The sequence below is a fragment of the Falco rusticolus genome, chromosome 1, assembly GCF_015220075.1.
Source record: "Falco rusticolus isolate bFalRus1 chromosome 1, bFalRus1.pri, whole genome shotgun sequence".
Classification (NCBI taxonomy): domain Eukaryota; kingdom Metazoa; phylum Chordata; class Aves; order Falconiformes; family Falconidae; genus Falco; species Falco rusticolus.
In genome coordinates this window covers 42,113,672-42,134,780 of record NC_051187.1, presented here as the reverse complement: position 1 = coordinate 42,134,780, position 21,109 = coordinate 42,113,672, and the positions used below count along the sequence as shown (strand labels likewise).

The following is a 21,109-nucleotide window of genomic DNA, read 5'->3' as shown; positions in this document are numbered from 1 at the left end:
TTCTTGCAAATTTCATGTGCATTGTGATTCTGTATCAAAACCCTCTCCCCTACTGAAACACCAGAACACACTGGAACAATTAATCAGAAGAAAGTGCCTAATAGATACTACTGTTAAAAATAGTTCATAGACAAAGTGCTGTCATAGGCAATGTATCATGTCATTATGATTTCCAGCCTGTAATTGCTTTGTGCTTTGTTAATTATGATCTTTATTATTATTTTAATGGTTTAAGACTATGGAATATAAAGCAAAAAATTGAAAGGTAGTAAAACCAAACCTCTGTAATGTAGTTAAGGGTTTGGAGATCAGCTTGGTTGAAAAAGATTTAACTGCATGCTGATTATGAGCATGTCTGAACAGATAGATGTGTTAGAAAGATTGGGACCTTCTTTGCTTTTGCAGTGCTTTTGCATTTTTTGATGGATGTTTCTAAAATTGCATCGGCCGTTTCCAGAGGTTTCTGTAGCTTTATATGAGGTATGAAAGCTGTGAGAAAGAATGACTGTGTTCCTTTTCAGACTTCAGGAGGCACTGCAACTGCACAAGTGGTACATACCCAGCAGCGAACTGCGGCAGCACCTGCTGCTTCCACAGAACTGGTGACCATAGCATCTACCCAGGGAGTTCGTGCAGTAACATCAGTGACAGCATCAGCAGTAGTAACTACAAACTTAACACCCGTGCAGACCCAGACAAGATCTTTGGTGACGCAAGTCACGCCAGGTAATAGTCATGTTTTTAGGGATTTTTTTCTGAGGCTACATAAAGGGCCCCAGAATTTCTGTAGGTTGCTTGACCACCATAGCCCCACAATATTGAAAGTCCAGATTTGTTGGCAGCACAGCTGATCAGCGCTATGATTTTTAACTTTTATTGTTGGTTCTCAGGTTACATTTTTCTGCAGCGCTTCTGGATAAAGTGTTGCAGTAGAGAGCTGCTTGGCCCCTAAGCATTACAATTAAAAAAGATTATTAGTAATCTAGAAGTAAAATACTAGAATTGACTGCTTCAACTAAAAAGAGTTATGAAGAAAGTAGCATATATTTTATTAGTTACTCTGCTTTTACATCATGTTTGTGCTAATGTGGTGTTATTTGTAGTTAGTCCACAAACTGCTGGAGCAGAAAATATGCATTTGAACAGCCTGACTTTTTAGGTGATATTATTGCATTTAACTAAATGTTGAAAATCTTACTTCAGAGCATTTTTGTTTTTTCTTTATTCACAGCTACGCCAACAGTCCAGCTGTCAGGCAAAACAATCACCCCTGCTCACTTCCAGCTTCTGAGGCAACAGCAGCAGCAGGCTGCTCAGGTGCAGGTCCCACAGATTCAGGCTCAGGCACAAGCCCAGTCTCCAGCTCAAATAAAAACTGTGGGGAAATTGTCACAGGTGAGGAAACGCTTCTGAAGTAACGTGGCATGTTACTGTCGTTGTTGCTGTAAGCATCATTAGCAGTGTGTGTTGTATCCGGATTTCTGGGGCTAGAGTGAAATGCAGCTCATTTAAATTTGATCCTACTAAAATTCTATGAAGGCAGTGAGTGTGATAGCCATTTCAAGTAGCACCACTTCTGCAGCAGGTCAGGATGTAAAGTGCTTACTGTTACTTACTCACTGGCAACCCATTGCGTAAAGGAGTTTCATTCTTAGCTCTTTGATCTTAACTAAACTCTGTCATAGAATGTTTCTCCTTTAAAGCTCCAGATTCATCTCTGTTTTGTTCCTGTAGTCATGTAAATATTGGAAGTTATGGAAGTGCTTGATTTTTGCAGGAGCAGCTGATCAAGTTGCAGAAGCAGAAACTGCAGCTTCCCCAGCAGCAGGCAGCGCAGCAGGCACAGCAAGGGGCACAGCAGCAAACAGCACAAGTACAAGTGCAGCAGCAACAGCAAACTCAACAACTCACTGCTGTTACAGCACCTCGTCCTGGCGCAGTTCTCACAGGCACTACTGTGACAAACTTGCAAGTTGCTCGTCTCGTAAGTTGCCTTTGACTTTGCAAAACCAGTTTTAAATACCTCATTCTCTTTGCTGGTTTAAATGAACTGGATGCTGGTCATTTACGCACACAAGTGCCCTTTGCATTACTTAGGCAGCAGAAAAGATACAGCTGAACATAAATAGCTTTAAATTGCACTTATGATTCAGAGATGGTATCAGTAGGTATTACTGTAAAGAGACAATTACATTTAGAAACATTTGCAACTATCACTTTATAATGACCTGTTATATGTAGCAAATATTTTTTGTGCCAGTACAGTAATCTTCATTCCTTACTGCTTAGACTCGTGTTCCTGCTTCCCAGCTTCAAGCGCAAGGACAGATCCAGGCCCAGACCCCGCAAGCAGCACAGGTTGCTTTGGCAAAGCCTCCGGTGGTGTCTGTTCCAGCTGCTGTTGTGTCATCTGCAGGAGTCACTACGCTCCCTGTTACTGTTGCAGGCATTAGTGTTGCCATTGGGCAACCGCAGAAAGCAGCAGGTATGTCAACAGACTTGCTAAAACATAATAAAATTTTAAATCTCACTTTTTTAAAGGTAGGGTGTTTCAAGTAATGTCTTCTGTGGGACACTACACTTTTTAAAAACTGAAGTGATAGAGGTTGCATTCCCGTTTGTTCCAAAAATGAGGTAAGAGAATTACATTTGCTCCATTTAATCTGGAGGTTAGCATGATTCTTTAGCCAGATGTGGGTGGCTTTTTTTTTTAATTCTGTGCATGAGAGTGGGTGAGCAGATACAGTTTTTCAAATAAAGACACAGTAATTTCATAATTTTTTTTAAATGCAAAATGGAAATAGGACTTGTATTTCATAAGTCTCCTGTAGTATGGACAGAATTTTCCTGTAGCAAGATTATTGTTAGAACACGTTAGCTTGCTTGTGCCATTAGATAACAGAATGAGGTTTTTTTCTCCGCTGTCAAAATCATGTGTCTTATTCCCATTAAAATCAGTGGGTTATTAGTGCCCAAAGCTATGCAGATGTATAAGTCTATAAAAAGCACAACCTGTATTTGCAAGCTGCGATTACTGGGACAAATCAATAAAATGAAGACACTTACAGTTCTAATTATTTTTGTAATTTTCAGGAGGCCAGACAGTAGTTGCACAGCCATTGCATGTCCAGCAGCTTCTAAAACTCAAGCATCATCAAGCAGCACAGCAACAGAAAGCTATCCAGCCTCAGGTTGCGCAGAGTCAAGCTACTGTGCAGCAGAAGGTACTTGTTCACTCTCCTATTGAGTTGCGTAATGCTTCTGTGGTTGTAAAGCTTCAGCTTTGAATTACAAGGACAGTCCTAGAAAGTCAGTGTTTCTGGGGGTGAATATTAAGTATATCTAGAGAGAATGGTTTCTGATGTGCCATGTCAGGTGCTTAATTTTTTCAATAAGGCGGCTGTTTGCTGTGATTTCTCATGCTTCAAACTGGAATTTCTTTAAGTAACAAAGATTCTTTTTAGTCAACTTCTAATATAACCAAATGTGGAAATTTCTCAAAGATTTTCACTGTTTACAATATAATTTGTGCAAAATATACTTTTTCCTGAAATTTGCCTTTGATGTCAATCAGCTACCAATGTGTTTTTTGAAATGTTACTGTATGAAGTGTGCGTATATGTACAAGAGAGAACTTTTCAGTAAACACTTCAAGTGATTTTTGTTTCAGTAATTAAATGTAATTTTGTTAGCTACATACCTCTTCTTTAAAATACATGTTATGTATTTTGTAGTTATTGATGCCTTTTTTTCTCTTCTGCAGATAAATGCTCAACAGGTTACGGTCCAAACCCAGCAGCAGACTTCGCAGCAACAAAAAGTAACTTACACTACACAGCCTGCCATTAAAACACAGTTCTTAACAACTCCAATTTCCCAAACCCAGAAACCAGGTGGAACGCAGCAAGTGCAGGCCCAGATTCAGGTACAGGTAACACAGGTTCACACTTTTAAACTCTACAGTGGCTGGAGAATTGTAAAGATCACAGGCGATATAGCATTTTAGCACCCACTTACATTGGTTCTAGTCACACGTCTGTTTAAATTGACTTCAGAATTCATTGGTGCTGAGTATGTGGCTTTATAGCAGGTCAGAGGAGCTACCTGAGCTCTAAGTTTGCTTTTCCTCTTTGAAAAAAATAGTGACTCCTTTTTATTAAGCAAGGGATTCCATACTGTGTTTACTAAGGAAAAATCAGCCAGAGTTCTTCCTGTTTTCTGGTGCTGGCTCCCAGCCTAATCTCTGGCAGCCAAGGGTAAGTGTCAGTTCAGTTTTCTTCTCTGCACAACTGGATCAGTCTAACTAAGGAAAAAGAAAGGGATTAGGAATTGAAAGCCTTACTCTTTCAAAAGTATATCTAAGATAATGTAGCCCATTGGAACTTCTGTGCTTCCTTCAATTTTATATATAGTTAGGAGGAAACAAGTATTTTACAGTTAAAATTGAACATAGAACTTTTCCTTTTTGTTTCCCCACTAAGTTCTTCAATACACTGATCTAAAAAGTTTTACAAAAGTTCATTATCGCTGGGAATGCCAAGTTGCATCTTACCATGAACAGGGCTTCGGAAAGGTTTTCACTTGGTAGCAGTTTTGATAGGTGCGGTGTTTTGCTGCTGTGAGCAGTTTTTTATTTTGACCAAATCTTTCTTCGTTCATGTCACTACAGGTTGCAAAACTTCCACAAGTGGTCCAACAACAGGCTACTGTTGCCAACATTCAGCAGATGGTTTCAGTTTCCCAACAGGTAGGCTTTGCGCTCATCAAATAAAGCACTAGAAACATGATCCTACTGAAAGCTCATTTATTTGGAATATGTGTATCTTTCACCTTGTGTGGCACAGGCAGTGTTACTGAAGGATATAGCAAGTGCGCGTCTATAAAAATGAACCGTGAATACTGAGTCAGCTGCTGTATATTCCCTAGTCTAAAACTTAGGTAGGTGGAGCATCGCATTGTTCATCACTGTAGATCAGCTGAAAAGCAGATGTTTAAAAATTAATTTCCAGAGCTGAAAGAATTTTTTAAAGTTGGTTTCTTGTGATGTATAGTCAAGATAGCAATAATTGAACTAATGAGTGCCATCTGAGTTTGTCGTACAAAAATTAGGACAAATTGAGGGTTACAAGTTGTTTTGTTCCAGTTCATAAAGCTGTGTCAAGTGCTTTTTAAAGTCAGAATGGTATGGTGTATCTTCTAAACATGGTGCGACAGGACTAGGGCAAGAGAAGGTCAGGCGGTTTCGTTTCCCCTCCCCTAACTACCAGGCAGTTTATTTAACACTGGTTGGAACGTTCTGCCTGCCATTCAGACTGCTGGCAACAGGCATAACTTAGCAGTTGAATGGCAGGAGTGATTTAACTTTGGACAGTCGATGAAGTTACTGCCTTCGGTGCACAAAAATCTGAGCCAATTGGCTCTTAATCTGTCACAGTTTATAGAGCAGTGTTTTAGTGCAGAATAAAATCTGTGGCTGTTTATCTTAAAACGATGATAAAGTGGTGTAAGCTGACTGATAAACACCTCAGATGGGAATGCTTCAAGGGCAAGGTAGACAGCAGGGAGTAGAAATGTTATCAGTCAGCACAAGTTGAGTTGTCCTCTGTAGTCAGTAAGAGCTCCTAGGCAGTTTTTCAAGGGACATTAAAAGCTCGATTTTCAGAAGTCATTGATGTTGGCATAACTCTGGGACTGTTGAAGGCTGTGGTAAAAAGACAAATCAACAGCTCCCCTCCCCCACACACCAGGAACATCAGTGGCAGTAGGATTAGGCCACGGTAAGTATTTTTAAGACTGCCATCTTGATGTGTATGTGGCATTCTTTTAAGCAGCATTTTTAGGGTTTCCCAGTGGATTCCTTTTGCATCAGTTGAGAGTTAACTTCCCCCTGGAGAAGCCCTTGCAGCTTCATTTGGCTTCTGCATCTGAAAAAGGCAGCTGAAGCTGCTCAGTTTTCATTACCTTGTTCTCTGAACAAGATGATGTTGATTTTTTTTGACCCCCCTCCACTCTGGGTAGAGGTATGAAAATTAGATTTCTGGATGGAGTTCAAACTATTCAACCCTATATTGGCAATAGAGGCTGGCAGCTGGAGTCTGAAAGGGTGATGTCAGAGACTGGTAGGAAGCCCCAGTGACTGTATTTATTGTCACAATATGGGTGCAGAGTCAGCAATTTAACCTTTTTGATCTTCCATCTATCCCTGGGTTCTTTTTCCTGTTGCCTCACTTCTGCTTTTGCAGTAGAGGAATTTTCCTGTTTATCCAGACAGGTTTCTGTACCTTCCATGTATCTTCTGTGAAGGATCGGGGGGAATGTCCTTGGATTTGCACTGCAGAGATCTGAGTTATAGGCATCTTGGCTCTTAGTTCTGATTTATAAGGCTTTAGAAAATGTGACGGAACAGTGTTTCTCAGTGCAACCACAGAGCCTATGTTCCCAGAATCCCTCCCAGCCTTCCTACTTTGTCCAAGGAAGTAGCTGCTTGTTAGTCAAGAGGGCAAATGTCTATGTAAGTAAGATGCCTTCTGTAGAGCAGGAATGTAATGAATGTTCAGTTTCATGCCAGACTATTCTTTTGTAATTGCCTTGTCGTCCTTATGTCTAGGTACAAGCTCAACCCCAAACTGTGACGCTTTCTCAGACGACAGCAGGTCAGCAGCAGGTTCAGGTGATTCCTGCAACAACTGCTACTGCTCAGGTTGTCCAGCAGAAACTGATACAACAGCAAGTAGTAACAACAGCATCTCCCCAGATTCAGGCTCCAGGTGTACAGAATCCAGCCCAGACACCAGCAACCTCTGAAGCCCAGAATCAGCAAGCAAAAGTACAAATGAGGACGCCTACTGTCAGATTAAAGGCACCCACTAAACCAAGTTGAACTAAGATGAAAATGCAATAACAGGGAAACACAGCATTTCTTGTTTGCTAAGCCAAGTGAGAAGCTACTGCAAACATCCAAATGAAGACAAACCACCTCTATTTTTATTTTTTTTTAGCAGAAGGTTTTTTGCTGGTGAACATTTAAACATGGAAGCTCTTATATAACTTCAGCGTATTATCAACTGTTCAGCACTCAAAATCTGTACAAGATGCATTCTGCCAGTGTTCTCTGTGCTTATTCAAACCAGATAAAGCAAACATTACTTACATTTAAATTCTGCCCAGCTTCATAAAAGTAAAATGGCAATATGCCATAAATGTCAGTAAAATTCATCTGTGTTAGCGTACCGCAAGTGGCCCATGGGAATACGCAGTTCTTTGCTGTAGTTTGGTTGTGCGCTCAGTAGTCACAGTGAAGCCATTCAAAGAACCAAATGTGGTTGATACACAGCAAAGTATTTTCCATGTGCGTAAAAGCTGCGTGGTGTTCTCGCTTGAGGTAAATACCTCTGGAAGATTTAACAATTGAAGTTCTCTCTGCAAAATTTAGCCAATAAATGTGAAAACCTGTAAGTATATGTAATTAAAAAGGAAAAGAAGTTTCATTCTCCATTTTTGTAAGCCTTTTAAAATGTTTGTTAGTAGTTTTGTGTACAGTTTACTGAATTACCCAACCTGTGCGCTCATTCTCATATTTCACTTTAAGATAATGGATATTTTAGGCATGAACTGAGTAAATACTGTGTTGATAGTAGATGTGTATTAAAGTGTAGCTTTTTTTTTAATTATTATTTTGTAAAAGAATTGTTTGGTGGATACAGCTAAGCAAATGTTCTGTAGCTGTTTCTTATGGGACTCCTGTCAAGGGAAATCTCCTACTGATGAAATTTAATCTCTTGGTTTCATTCTGCTCTTGCAACATGTTTAAATGTTCAGTACTTTCTACTCCTCAGCTTCCAGCTTCGGGGTGGGGTGGGGGGCACTGGGGGAAGGGGAGAGTAGTGAAATTAAATCTAAGACTTAATTCTTCAACTGTGTAAAGAATAAGATCTAACTTTTGTACTATTCTTTTACTAAAGCTAATGATGAATGTATCTTCAGGTGGGTATTTTGGATGTGAAAAGAGTGTGGCCTCTTCCTCCAAATCAGTTTGCCTTATTGTTATGAAAAAAAACCAAACAAAACAAACAAACAAAAAAAACAAACAAAAAGCCAAGCAAAAAGCTGCATAGAACTGTGGGCGTTTTCTTTGGTTTTCTTGCATAAAATGAAAAACAGACTTGGTGTGCAGACAGCACTGAGTGAGGAATCAAAAAGCTCCCCGTGGCTTGAATGGATTGATTTTACTTTGGCCATACAACTGCACCATGTGTAAAATTCCGACAAAATTATAACATTCCTTTGCTGAGATGGTTTTAAAATAATTTTTCCATTCTGTGATCTTTTGACTCTTTTAGGAGGGGAGCCTGTGTCAAGGCAAGGGAGCGTATCTCTCGTTCCTGCCCCTGTACGTCCGTTAGGCGGGACGGTGCGGTCCGTTAGGCGGGACGGTGCGGCCCCTGCGGCGGGCTCACGCTGGGAGCACCTTCCTCGCTTGTTGCTGGGGTTTCATTCTGGTTTATACCGCTTGGCTGCTGCCTGCGCCTCGCCTTGGCCGCTGGCGGGGCGCTGCGGGGGGCTGCTGCCTGCGCTGGGGGGGGCGGCGGGGGTCCCGCAGTCTCGCTGCCTTCGCCCCGGCTCGCTGCGGGGTGTCGGCTCGTACTTGCGGGAGCGCGGGGCCAGGCGCCGGCCACGCCGCTGTGCCGGCCTCGCTCGGGGCGTGGGGCGGCGATGGTTCCGTGTGCAGTAGTTCCGATGTGTAGTACCTGACGCGCAAGCGGTAGGCCGTGCAGGAGCGCGTGTCCCACCTGCCAGGGTGCTGCCGCCCCGCCCTGCCTTCGGTGCCACCGGGGGGGCGGGGCGGCCGCGGGTGGAGCGCTCGTGGGGGCCCCGGCTGTGGGCGGAGCGGAGCGGCTGTGGGCGGGGCTGCCGCGGCCCCCTCCCCCCGCGCGCCGCCCTCCACGCCGGCAGCATGGCCGCGGCCGCCTGCGTGCAGGCCGTGCTGGGCAGCCGCGCCAGCGCCAACCGCGTCTTCGAGCTGCTGGAGCTGCTGGTGCGGGCCGGGGGGGGCGGGGGCCGCGGGGCCGCCGCTGCGCGCCCCTCGGCGCCCCTCACAGCCGCCTGTCCCGCAGGGCGGGGAGGACGAGGAGGATGCCGCGTGCGCCGCCCGGGCCTGCGGCCGGCTCTTCGGGGCGCTGCTGGAGCGCGGGGAGCTGCTGGCCGGGCCGCTGCCCGCCGAGGAGGCCTGCCTCGCCGGTGAGTGCCGGGGGTGCCGCGGGGGCGGCCTGGCTGGAGCCGTCCTCTAGCCGCGCCTGCCTTCGCCCCGCAGGGAGCGGCAGCGCCGAGGACAAGTACAAGGCGTGGATGCGGCACCGCTACCAGGAGTGCGTGGCTGGCCTGGCCGAGCTGATGGGGCACGGCGCCTTCCGCCTCAAGGTAGGCCCGAGCCGCCGCGGCGGCCCTGCCCGGGGCCCTGCGCTGCCCCAGCGGTTACCGGGGGCCCTGCCCCGCCGGGGGGGCAGTGCTGGGCCGCCCCGGGAAGGACGTTTCGCTCATCCTCCCGCCGCCAGAAGCTGCCCCCGTCGGGGTGAGCCCTGCTGCCCTCCTTGAGGCGGGAGGTTGTTTGTTTTTTTTTTTATTCTGTTTTAAAGGAACTGGCGCTCTGTACTCTCATGAGGTTTGTGGAGCTGGAGGCGAAGCACCCGCTGGTGGCAGCGGAGCGGCAGGGGAGCCGGACCTTCCCGCGGGAGCGGCTGAAGGTGAGCGCGGCCGCAGGGCTCCCCGGGCGGCTGCCGTCCTGCTCGGCTCCAGGGCTGAGGTCTGGGAGGGCTTCGGTGCAGGGGGGCTGTGCTCCAGAGAGGGCACCGGCAGCGCCTGTCCCTGGTGAGGGGACACCTGTGGGACCAGCTGCCCCGCAGAGGTTCGAGCCGCGTTCCCCAGCGTTTGTGGGGCACTGGGTCTGGGGCGGCGTTTTGGGGTGCCTAGCCTCACTTGGAGGGGATGGGAGATAGAGGGAGAGCGCTGCCCCAGGTTCAGCCACCGCGTCGTTGTCTCTGCTAGAAGGGGCTCATCCTGGAGGTCAGGCGGGCCGGCCACAATGGCTTGTGAACGTTGCTCTGGGGCAAGCAACATGCAGCCGGGCTAGCTGCCTTTTGGAGGGATGGGGGGTGCCCTCAGCCCCCACAGCTTGCTGACTGCTCCAGTATTGTCAGAGACTGACCTGTTGCTTTCCTTTACAAACCTTTTGTTAGGTAGTTGTTGATGGTTTACTTCCCATAAACGAGGATGCTTCGCTCCTGATTTCTCGCTTTCAAGAATACATGGAGTACGATGACATTCGGTACTTTGTCATAAAGGCGGTCACTGGGAGTATCGCACAAGTCATGCAAAAGACAAAAGAGGTAACCTTGTTACTGTTGGGGCGGGTCTGGATAAACTGCTCTGAAACACCTATCTTGTGTGTGAAGTGGGGAGGGACTGGCAGTGTATGGAAAGGCCTCGGAAGCAACAGAAAGGAGTGTGCCCACTTGAAGGAATTGTTTCTTCAATCTTTTTCTTGCTGACAGCGTGTGTTGGTTACGCTAAGACTGCCTTTAGTCTGAAATAGGAAGTGGTTCAAGACGTATACGGTTGTTATTGCACATCCTTCTGGTCTAGGCTGTAGCTGCTGCTTTACTCGAGTCTCTGCAGCTTGGGTAGCCCACACCGAGCTTCTAATGCTGTTCTGTCTCTGGTGCAGAAGAAGAATTGGTTTTAATCAGATCCACCAGTTTTGTTAAACCACAGTTAGTTTGGAGATGAGTTTTGTGTTAGGCAAGCAAACAATAGTCTAGGCTGAAGCAGCAATAGAGAATATACCGGTATGTAGATTAGCTATCAGCGTTTTTTTCTGTCTTAAATATATTCAGTGCTTGGGAAATAGGGCAATATTGAAGGCCAGCATTTTGCGATCTGTTGTCGAACTTGCTTCATGTTTGATTATATGCTTTTTTTCTCAGAGGCCGCTACCATTTTACCAGCAGAATGTGTTTTCCCTCATTTCGCCCATTAACATGCCGAACAAAGAGAGTGACATGGTCAAATTTCTGGTGAAGCAAGGTTAGTAAGCTCCACGTGATGAACTACGTATGGAAAGGAAAATCAGGTTTGAGATTCTTACTGTGTGAAGACTTTATTATTTTCTAATGAAAAAATGTCAGCTGCTGTGATCACAGTGATTCCAAACACTATTGCAAAATCTACATTCCTCAATCTATAGTGGGGTCTGTCATGGCCTTGTATCAAGGCGTGGACTTCAGCCCAGATTTTTAGGGTATCAAAGAACTAAGTATAAAAGGGTCATCTTAATTGTTTTTAAACATCCGTTTCAAGTTCAGTATCTGTTTTCCCTTTCTTCTTAGATAACTGGGAAGAACTGAAAGTGTCGAAGCTGCAGGTAACTGTTCATGTGATACTTCAGAGCTGAAATTGTATCTATCTAAAATGTCTATGCTAGCCTGTTTTAATTCACCATTTGCAATTCTGTTTTAAGGCACACAAGCAGGCGTTTGAAAAAATGTGGCTCAGTTTTTTGAAGCACAAGGTGAGTGTTACTTCTGCCACCAGTCTGTATCACTGTTCAATTACTAATCCTTAGAGGCTATGGCTGCCCTTGCTTGGAGCTTCTGGTAGGACCCTGCTATGCTTTCAGTGTCGGATGGGAGCAGCCCAGTCCCCATTTCTGCTGGATCATTCTTCTGCCACGAAACATGACTTCATATATGGTCTATTTCTTCTCCTTACTCTCAGCCTTTTTTTTGCACCTTAAACAAGTCAGCCCGTGATTGGTGACTTGCAGTGTGACCACCTCTGTTCATAAGCTGAAGGTTCCCAAGCCTTTTTGCTGTTGACTTTCCCCCCCCAAGATGACAAGTTGTGAGCACCTGCTGCTTTGAACTTTGAATGAACTTGATTGTCAGGTGTCACTTGTAAACTCTCCCATTTGAGAACACTGGGAACAGCTGTGGGCTGCTGCTGCTCTCTGCATTCTCCCTGCAATGGTTATTTCACTGTATTGTTTCATCCTTCACAGCTACCCGCTGGCCTTTACAAAAAAGTTCTTGTTATTATGCATGACTCCATCCTGCCTTACATGAATGAACCCACTCTCATGACAGACTTCTTGACAGTGGCCTATGGCATAGGTGAGTGAAAACAGGCTTTGTGTCCTTTGTGATGCGTACCTGTGGCACACTGCAGACCGACTTGGGAAGTCTGCTGGATGCAGAACCACAGCCCAAGTGATGAAACAGATGTATTTTTGGCTGGGATGAAGCTAAGGAGCTAGGGTGAGCTTCATTGTGAGATGGTTTTGCCTGCGTTTATCAGTGGTGGTGTTCCTTGTGTGTAAGGAAAATCATATTTAAGACTTTAGGAAGAGTGGAATATTGAAAGGATTTCGTGTAAATATACAGCTCAGCAGCGCTGCTGATCCCTGGGCTGCATCTGGACACGGGATGCATGGATTCCTTACAGAAATGGCCTTTCTGAGGAGACCTGCGCCTCCCCAGTGTGGCTTTCTTGGGTGATTAGAGCAGCATGTTTTTGTGTCTCAGTCTTTTGGAGTCTGTTGTTCTAAACCACAGCTGAATCTTTGTAAGAAACTTGTGAGCCTTTGGAAGGTTTTAGATGAAATTGCGATACAGCCATCATGCTGGCTCTGATTTCGGGTACTCATTAGTTTTGTGTTCCTTCTGGGAAAGTTTTATAATAGAAACATCTAGAAGCTGATTTTTATGTTTTGGGGTTTTTTTAATGTTTATTGTGTTGATACCTGCCTGCTTTCTTACAGGTGGAGCAATCAGTCTTCTAGCCTTAAATGGATTATTTATTCTGATTCATCAGCATAATCTGTAAGTAAAAAGAGCATATTGTTTAAAGGAACATGGGTTTTTGCATTTAGATCTTTATGCGAAGGAACTGAAATGGGTTCTCTGCACCTTTAGGCTTTAAAATTTCCCCCTGAGAAAGCCAAACTCTGCACAAGAGGCTCAGCTGTTTGGATGCTGAGCTCTTTTGATAGTCTGACCTTTTTTTTTTTTTTTTTTCAGCTGAGCCTAAATGTCCTCTTCTCCAGGCTGTGGTTGCTCAGCACTTGAAAATCGATTTCCATTGATCTGATTACATAGTGAAGCTGTAGTCTTTGATGTGCCTTTCACTGTACCGTTTGCAGTCGGTGAATGTAGCTTCACATCCTGAAAATGGCTGGCCACTGCAAGAGCCATAAATTCACGTTACAGCTTGTTTTCAAGTGGTGGCTGTAGAGAGAAGCCCAAGAAAGCTAAATAGAGCGCAGCAGTGGTCTGGGGTGGTCTCTAATGAAAGCACAGAAACGTGTAGACACAGTGTAGTCCCATTGTACGCCACTAATGGATGTTGTCTTTTTCCTTCTTCTTTTTTAACAGGGAATATCCTGACTTTTACAAAAAGCTGTACAGTCTTTTAGATCCTTCTATATATCACGTGAAGTACCGAGCCCGCTTTTTCCATTTGACTGATCTGTTTTTGTCTTCATCGTAAGTAGCATCTTTATTATGTATGTTCATGTATTTTCCTCTTGCTCTTCTGCTGGCCAGAGACTGTTCTTGAACAGTGCCCCACATGTCTGGATGTAATGTATTCGATGTGCCTACTGGATTAGATTAATTTTTACCAAGAAAACTGGATCCAAGAGTGTTATCGTAGTGTTGTGTAATTTTTCAGGTGATGTTTTTTGAAGATTTGCCTCACAGCCATCTAGTTTCAGAAAGTAAAAATGCGGTTAGTTATCTTGAGTTTGATCTGCAAGTGATTGTGGATGTATTTTGATCTGTGTTCTACTTCGGCTGAAAGTGATGATTTTTTTTGTCTACCTTTATGAATATGGAAAAGTAACATTTGCAGGCTTTTTATAGATCATAAAGCTGTTCATAAACTGATGACCTTTTGCAGACATCTAACATTGAAATAAAAAGTGTTTGACAGTCTGTCTTTATGCTGTCAATTCATTGTACGCAAGGAAGAAACTAGATAAGCAGCTGGTCATATAGTTGCCGTCATATGTTATAAAATAACCCAAGAGTAACGCTTTACATTTCAGCACTAGCTACCAACCCCCTTGTATTCATAGTGTACTGTGGAGAGAGTAACAAGGTCTGACAGGTGGTGTCCTGTGGGGTGGCTTTGCTGAGCCTTGCAGGTGTAGCGAGCTCTAGGGCTGAAGGCTGAGGGGCTGAAAATTGTCATCTTTCATCCCAGCACTTCTGACCTGAGGAAGGTGCCTAGATAAGCTGATTGCTGTTAAAAGTTTGCATTTTTACTGTAAAAAAACCCAAACTATCCTGCACATTTACATTACAGCAGCTTTATGTTCCCATTAACAGCTGCAGTACTTGCTTTAGTCTTGGAGGTATTAAGGAAATTTAACAACATGGCCTGTGTATTAATTAAACCCTCAAAACGACGTTAGAAGAATATAATTAAGGTTGCTTGGTCAAATACTCAGAAGTTTACAAAAGGACGGTATAAAGACTGCTGTGTGACTGACCATGTACAAGAGCCGTGCTTGGCGAGTGCCTGGAGTGGGGCCATGCATCTGGATTGCGTCGCGGCGTGATTTGAGATTATTCATGCATGGAATGGAAGTGCCCCCACATTTGTTCCAGAGAGCACACAAGACCCTGTGTTACTGCTTGAAACCAGGATTCTTAGAGCTTCTCTTTGCTCCGTAGCCCAAAAAATCTGAAAGAGCCCTGCCGACCTTTATCCTGGCACAGCATTTGGACTGGTGAGGCTACTGGCTCGCTTGCTGGGATGTTTATGTGCTGTTTTCTTCTGTCTCCTTTCCAACAGTCACTTGCCGGCGTACCTGGTGGCAGCATTTATAAAGCGTCTCTCCCGGCTTGCCCTCACTGCTCCTCCCGAGGCTTTGCTCATGATCATTCCCTTCATCTGTAATCTCTTCCGGAGACACCCTGCGTGCAGCGTGCTAGTGCACAGACCGAATGGGCCGGCAGGTGAGAGGGGAGGCGGCCAGCGGGGTTTTGTGTGGTGCCTTTAGACAACAAAACACGCAGGATTCCTGTAAAGGAGGAGGGGAGGTGCCAGTTGTGAGTTTTAGAAGGATCCCTCTGTCCCTTGAGATTGTGGAAAGCCAGCAGGCTGCTCCTGCAGGTTCTCTGACTGCCTGCACTGCTCCTCTCTTGCATTTGGCCCCGCTGCCTCTGTGATTCCCTGGGTGGAGGTTGCTTTGAGCCTGGCATGTTGACCCAGGCTGCCTCCGAGTGTTGAAGGACTGGGAGAGCTGTACCAGACACGGAGCTTGTCTTGTTCGCCTCAAGATTGTAAAGAAAAAGGAAACCAAATGCAGAAACCAGAGACCTCAATTTCTGTCTGTAATGTGTTTGTGTAGGTGGCCCTACTGGGGCCTCAGCAGTCTCCTGACTGTTTACTTCATCTCTCCGATTTATCTGACTGGTGTTGAACATCAGCAGTGGCCTTTCAAAGTTGTCTGGGACGCCCTTTGCATCAGGCTGTTCCAGTTCTTTGTGCCCTACTTCATGTGCTCTTTAAAAGCCATACAGTTCTGTAGTGCTGCCAGCAGCGACTACTGGCTCGTGCTGGGACGTGTCAGCTTGTCCCTGGACCCTAAATGCCTTGGGAAGGAGCAGCTCTGGCTGCAGCTCTGCTCTGGGTCTCTGTGTTCCCTTTGGGGTTATGTGCGTCATGCAGGAGGTATTAGCTCCCTATCTCTATCTCCTTAGGTATGTCAGAAGACCCGTATATTATGGAGGAGGAGCAGCCGTCTCAAAGCAGGGCTTTGGAGAGCTCGCTCTGGGAGATTCAGGTATGTCAGCTAAAAAGGAACATCTGCGTCTGGTATGGGTTTCTTCCACCCTTGCTGCTTCCTTGATGCATGTTGGCAGTGGGCAGTCCCACTTAGAACAACCTGCTGGCATATGTCTTGCAAATGAGTTTCTCGCTGATCTTTACTCTGCATACTTTTTTATCCTAGCATAAGAGACAAAGGATTCCATACACTGGAGAAATCAGTAGGTGACTTGTGAGCATGCACCTGACCATGCAGCTGCAAAGTATACAATTAACAGCTGAAACAGACTAAATAGCTGCGGATGTGTGAGGCTTTTTATTTGCTTTGGAGGGGAGAGAGGACCTTGCTGAGCACTGGTGGAAATGAATTGGGCACAGCCAGGTCATCCTGCAGAAATGGGTTTAAACATGCTAGAGAAGATGGTAATGTTTGCCTTTCACCTGGATTGTTTGTAGGATGTTGTATGAAGGTTGAAATTGGTTAAATTACTTCTGATGGTTCTAAAACCGTTGTGCCAGAATTACCGCTTTCCATTTAAATGCTACAAGGGTTTTGTGTAAGGAGGCTGAAGCGGCAACAAGAATGTGCAGGAGCTCAGAGGTGGCATCACAGCTATGGGAGGTAGGGGGGCTGGGCTAGGCATTGTAGGCATGGGCTGCAGAGGGGTCGGTCTGTCTTGAGCTGGATGTGAGCCAGGTGAGAGGCGCCTTTTGATGTGTTTGTGAGATGGCTGAAATCAGGATTTCTTGAAGCTCTGTAGCACAGTACAGCAGACCTGCTGCTGACAGAATTTGATGTTCACTGAAGATTTGACCAACAAAGAAGCAGATACCTGCGTGGGAATCCAGATGGATGTGTGTGCTCACTAGACCGTCTCCTGTTTGTCTTGCTTTTGCAGACTCTACAAAACCATTATCACCCAGACGTGGCCAAGGCAGCCGCTATCCTGAACCACTCGCTGTCTGAGATCGAGGATGATCTATCGGGGCTTCTGGAGCTCTCGGCTTATGAGGTAGTGTTGCTCTGCTTTTGTGAATGATTGGAACCAGAGGAAAGGAGGCTGGTTCCTAGTCACAATAGCTGTGTCCTGTTCATGAGCCTTGCTGCCAGGGAGGGAGCTAGACTGGCTTTTGGTTACCCGGAGCCAGGGAAAAAACAGAAGAGTATCTGCTGAAGTGTGTGAGGCAGCAGTGGTGACAGGGCTGGCTTTTATATCGAAAGGTTTATTTGCTGGATCTTTTAAGAAGTTAGAGTGAGCAGTGGTATCAGTCAGGGTGAAGAGCTTGTACTGAGTTCTCCCAATAGCTTCTGTTTTTTTTTTTTTCTTTGTAGCTTTTTGATAAAGAAGTAAAGAAAAAGGCTATTGATGTGCCCCTGGAGTTTGAGCAAGTACGAGGTTTGTTTGGGAAGAAAAATGATATTTTTGCAGAGCACTTCACTTTAGATTGATGTTGTCTCTTGCAAACACATCTGCACAGCTGACTGATCTTAGGGACATGCACAAAGCTCTCATGTTGTGCTCGGCAGTTCTGCCTCTGAAGTATCCCCTGTGTGAGAGAGCTGGACTGCTTGAGAAAGGTGCAGCCTTCTTCAGCAGCCTTTGCCACTACCCACAGATGGGCTTCTCCTTTGTTTCTCACTCTTGCATACTGTCATCTAATAATTTTAGGGGGATTTTCCTCAGAGCAGGGTTTTCTGAACTTGTTTGTTGCTGGCACTCCAGCCTTTTCTCCAAACCTGCTGGTGTGGGCTGTGATCAGTGACTGCTGGGACAGACCATCTTGCTGCCATTTGGTGGGACTGCGGTCTCTGGCTACTGCTGTTATTTTTCAGATGTGTTACTTTTATACTGGACCTGACAACCTGTTTGTAGCAAGTGATTTCAATACATAGCTGTAAACACCTGATGATACTCTATTTTTTTATATACAATTTTAAACTCATGTTTTCAGGGGGATGTTTAACTTCCTATGTGCTGTCTTAACACTGCCATGCTTGAGGCACCGAAAGCTGTGGTTTGTCAAAACCAACTTGTAGATGATGCTCAGTAATCCCGTCTATGAAGTACTGCTGATGTTTCTTTATGTATATCAATCTCATGCTGTAAGGTTGCTTGAGTCAGAATGCTTGTGAGCTTTGGAAATGAGCATAATCCTGGTGAGTGCTGTAGCTGGGGAGGCCAACTGATGCGCAGTGGGATGTATGTCTAATCCTTGATTTTTTTGCTTCAGAATGATAAGCAGCTTGATGTAGTTTTGCTTGCAGCCTGCAAGTGTTACAGGAGCTCTGGCCAATGTCTGTCCAGGTGCTAATATTTTAACTAGTCTGCTGATACTAGGTGCTTTTCTTAATTTGGATTTTTCATATAGCTCCGGAAGTCATGCAGAAATTCCTGAGAAGGTGGTGGTGGAGGTCAGTTTCCTCCTGAGGTTGTAAGTTTGAGAGAAACTCCTTATTAAGACTGCAGATAAACTCTAGACTTTTTTTTTTTGTGATCATTTTCAACCATTTAATGTTACCTCATTAGACTTTAACTCTACTTGCATATTTTGAAATTATATTTTGTGGAGGAGAAAAATACAGTCAAGAAAGTGGAGGCCAAGAAATCTGATTTCTGGCAGGCAAGTCTGTTTAACTCAAGAAAAACTGCAGGTGTCTTGGAGATGCTAAGTGTTAGGTTTTTTCCATGCTTTCCAAACAGTGGTCATGTCCTCAGAGTATAGAGCTCTACTGGCTCTACCTCTTTTTTTTTTTTTTTTTTTCTTTCCTTTCTTCCTTTCCTCTGATGCTCTTTAATTCAGGTGGGGTGTTCTTCAGAATTCATTTTTTTTCCTTCCCCCCGCCCCCCCAGGAAAAAAAAAAAAAAAAAGGTCTCAATCTTTGTTGTTCTCTGGTGAAAAAACTGTCTCCTCCCTGGCCAGCCTGCTTTTCTTTTTTTCTTGAGATGGTAATGTGCAACTTGAGACACCTCAGTTCAGGGCCACCCAAGCCTTATATTTCAGCTCTGAAATATATCTCCCTGTATCACATGTAGGTTGTATGTATGTGTTTGCTAAACATTTTGGAGTGCTTTGATGCTATAGTCATGAGGACCACATAGCTACCTTTGAAAGAAGTACGTAAGTGTATCATCCATCTTTCAGGTGAAATGAATGACTATCAAAATGAATGAATATATATATTGGTTTTACTTGGGTTGGCCGGGTTATATCTGTCTGAAATTACTTATGGGCAGTGTCATTCTTATCTTTCATCACATTGATACTCAGGAGCATTTGGGTTCTTTTTTAATGCACAAATATTAAACCATTTGGGCATGGGGCAAGTCCAGATCTCATGGGGTTGAAAATGAGGGAGTGTGGTTGGGTTCTTCGGTCTGGGCAGAGGGTGATTGGTGTCTTTGTGTCAACAAGGCACCCGAAGGGCTGCGTAGGCTGTGTGCCTCTGTCGTCCTGGGGTCTGCTGGCACCAGGCAAGGGTATCCTACACATGGGGCAGACTGCGTTGGTGTGGAGTAGTGGAAAGCAGCAGCTTCTGCCTTCTGCTAGGGCCTGCTGCTGCCTTGTGGGCAGAGCCTTGTGCCTCCGAGACCAGGCGGCCACAGACTAAAATGATCCATGCACCCGGAAAACGGATGCTGCTGGGAATGGCATTTTTTTTGTTTTTCGCACAAGGAAGGCTGTGAAGACACCAGCATCTTCAGTGTTTCACCAGCCATGGATCCTAAATACTGTACTGCAATTAATGGTGACTTGATTGGAGCGAGATACAATTTATTTTTTTGGGTGCATTCCCAGCGCCCTGTGTATGGGCTGTTGCAGCTCCCACTGATGTTGAGATGGAGGGTCAGGCCGACACAAGTGTGTTTTCAGATCTGGGCATATTTCAGTGCTGAGCTGGGAATGCTGTAAGCACTTTACTTGAAGATGTGCAGGTGACCTGGTGTGACTTAATTCTTTCGTGGTGATGCTTTGCAGTCTCAGGCACAGCCCCACTGTGCTGGGTGCAGAGAAGACAAACCGCAGGCAGCTCAGTGAAGCTTGCAGCTTATAGCCTGGGTGCACCTTAGACAAGCCTTGAAGGTCTTCCAGAGGCTTCATCCCCCCTCTCTGACGCTGCATTTGCTGCACTTGTCTTAAGTGGCGTTCTTAAACCAGCTCTCAGCTTTAAGTCCCTGCCTGTCCTTGGGAAAACATTCCACCTGGTCTTTCATCAAACTTTAATCTTTCACCCCTCTCCCCTCCATAGGAAGCATCAGGGAAAAAAAAACCCCACAGTTATAAATATTAAAAGTTTCATCTGCACTGAGTGAACAACCCTTATCAGGCTGCACACCTGCTGCTGCTACTGCTCTACAGGTCTCCACAGACTGGAGATTATAGATGCTTTAATCATAGTGTGTATTAACTGGAAGGCCAGATTGAAGTACCAGGCAGAGAGCGCATAAGTCACTCCTGTTATTATTTGATTTTTATCAGATTTGGAGGGGGGGAGACAGCTATTCTGGGGTTTTGTTGTTGTTGTGTTATTTCAGTGAGCATAAAAGATAGTTTTATGAAAACACTGGCATAGTCCCCCAGCCTCCCCACCCATCACCGGCTCCTTCCCCCGCCAGAAGATAAGGTCTGCCTGTGTTGCAGTGGACTGCCCTTGGTTTATTTTCCTGAGCTTTCGTTCATTTAAAGTCGTTTAAAAGTCATCCCAGCTTGAAGGTAAAAGGCAGAGCCACTCATCAAGAGCATGATGAACTTTATCTTGTGAGTCAAAGGTCCTGGTGATCATGCTGTTTGTGTTAATCAGCTTAGATTCTTACTTTAAACTGCTCATGGGGGAATGGAGGGAAGTGTACATTTACATCTGTAAATGGATGGAAAAGTGCAAATGGCAGCCAGGGGCCAGGGCAGGCCTGCCCCAGGTAAGGGGAGCTCTGTCCTGGGGCAGGGTCAGTGTCTGTCCTCTTCCAGCACAGTGGGACAAAAGTATGCTTGGTTGCAGGCTGGTGTCCTCCAAGAAATTAAGCTTGTTTGTGTAAAATAACTCACTTTTCACACCATACATTTGGGTATCTCAAGGGGGTATTTGGAAGTCTTAACCACCTGGGAGCCCCCCTCTGCCCCTTTGGTTTGCATGTAAGCTGCTCCCAGCGTACCGGAGCTGGACACTGAGGGAGCTGATAAATCCTGTTGTAGCTCCAAAGGGACCAGGTCTACAGGCTTCCAAGTGCTTACAAAAAACCCAGTAAAAGCGCTTAGCCCCGCTGACCAGCTGCTGTTAGCATCA

The 21,109-nt window shown here is 45.3% G+C and overlaps 2 protein-coding genes across 15 annotated transcripts in view; both read left to right on the top strand.

Annotated features, from left to right (window-relative positions):
* The window catches only part of EP400 (E1A binding protein p400), a 50,061-nt gene extending 41,948 nt beyond the window's left edge, over positions 1 to 8,113 (top strand). For 9 of the 14 annotated variants that reach the window (XM_037376666.1, XM_037376656.1, XM_037376647.1 and 6 more), the window contains 8 exons: positions 522 to 726; positions 1,232 to 1,395; positions 1,778 to 1,984; positions 2,290 to 2,485; positions 3,094 to 3,224; positions 3,764 to 3,931; positions 4,670 to 4,747; positions 6,608 to 8,113. In XM_037376666.1, the coding sequence (XP_037232563.1) occupies positions 522 to 726; positions 1,232 to 1,395; positions 1,778 to 1,984; positions 2,290 to 2,485; positions 3,094 to 3,224; positions 3,764 to 3,931; positions 4,670 to 4,747; positions 6,608 to 6,880 (1,422 nt within the window). In that variant the 3' untranslated portion in view covers positions 6,881 to 8,113. The remainder of the gene's footprint in view (positions 1 to 521; positions 727 to 1,231; positions 1,396 to 1,777; positions 1,985 to 2,289; positions 2,486 to 3,093; positions 3,225 to 3,763; positions 3,932 to 4,669; positions 4,748 to 6,607) is intronic. The other 5 variants (XM_037376704.1, XM_037376697.1, XM_037376714.1 and 2 more) reach the window with 2 other exon arrangements.
* Positions 8,114 to 8,924: 811 nt separating this feature from the next.
* Positions 8,925 to 19,590, top strand: NOC4L (nucleolar complex associated 4 homolog). Its single transcript, XM_037376579.1, has 15 exons — positions 8,925 to 9,034; positions 9,114 to 9,237; positions 9,311 to 9,417; positions 9,633 to 9,740; positions 10,233 to 10,382; positions 10,980 to 11,079; positions 11,382 to 11,416; positions 11,513 to 11,563; positions 12,053 to 12,164; positions 12,812 to 12,872; positions 13,425 to 13,535; positions 14,851 to 15,014; positions 15,762 to 15,844; positions 16,728 to 16,841; positions 17,162 to 19,590. Exons 1-15 carry the CDS (start codon positions 8,954 to 8,956, stop codon positions 17,276 to 17,278), a joined length of 1,518 nt encoding a protein of 505 aa, XP_037232476.1. The 5' UTR covers positions 8,925 to 8,953; the 3' UTR covers positions 17,279 to 19,590.
* Positions 19,591 to 21,109: the final 1,519 nt, after the last annotated feature.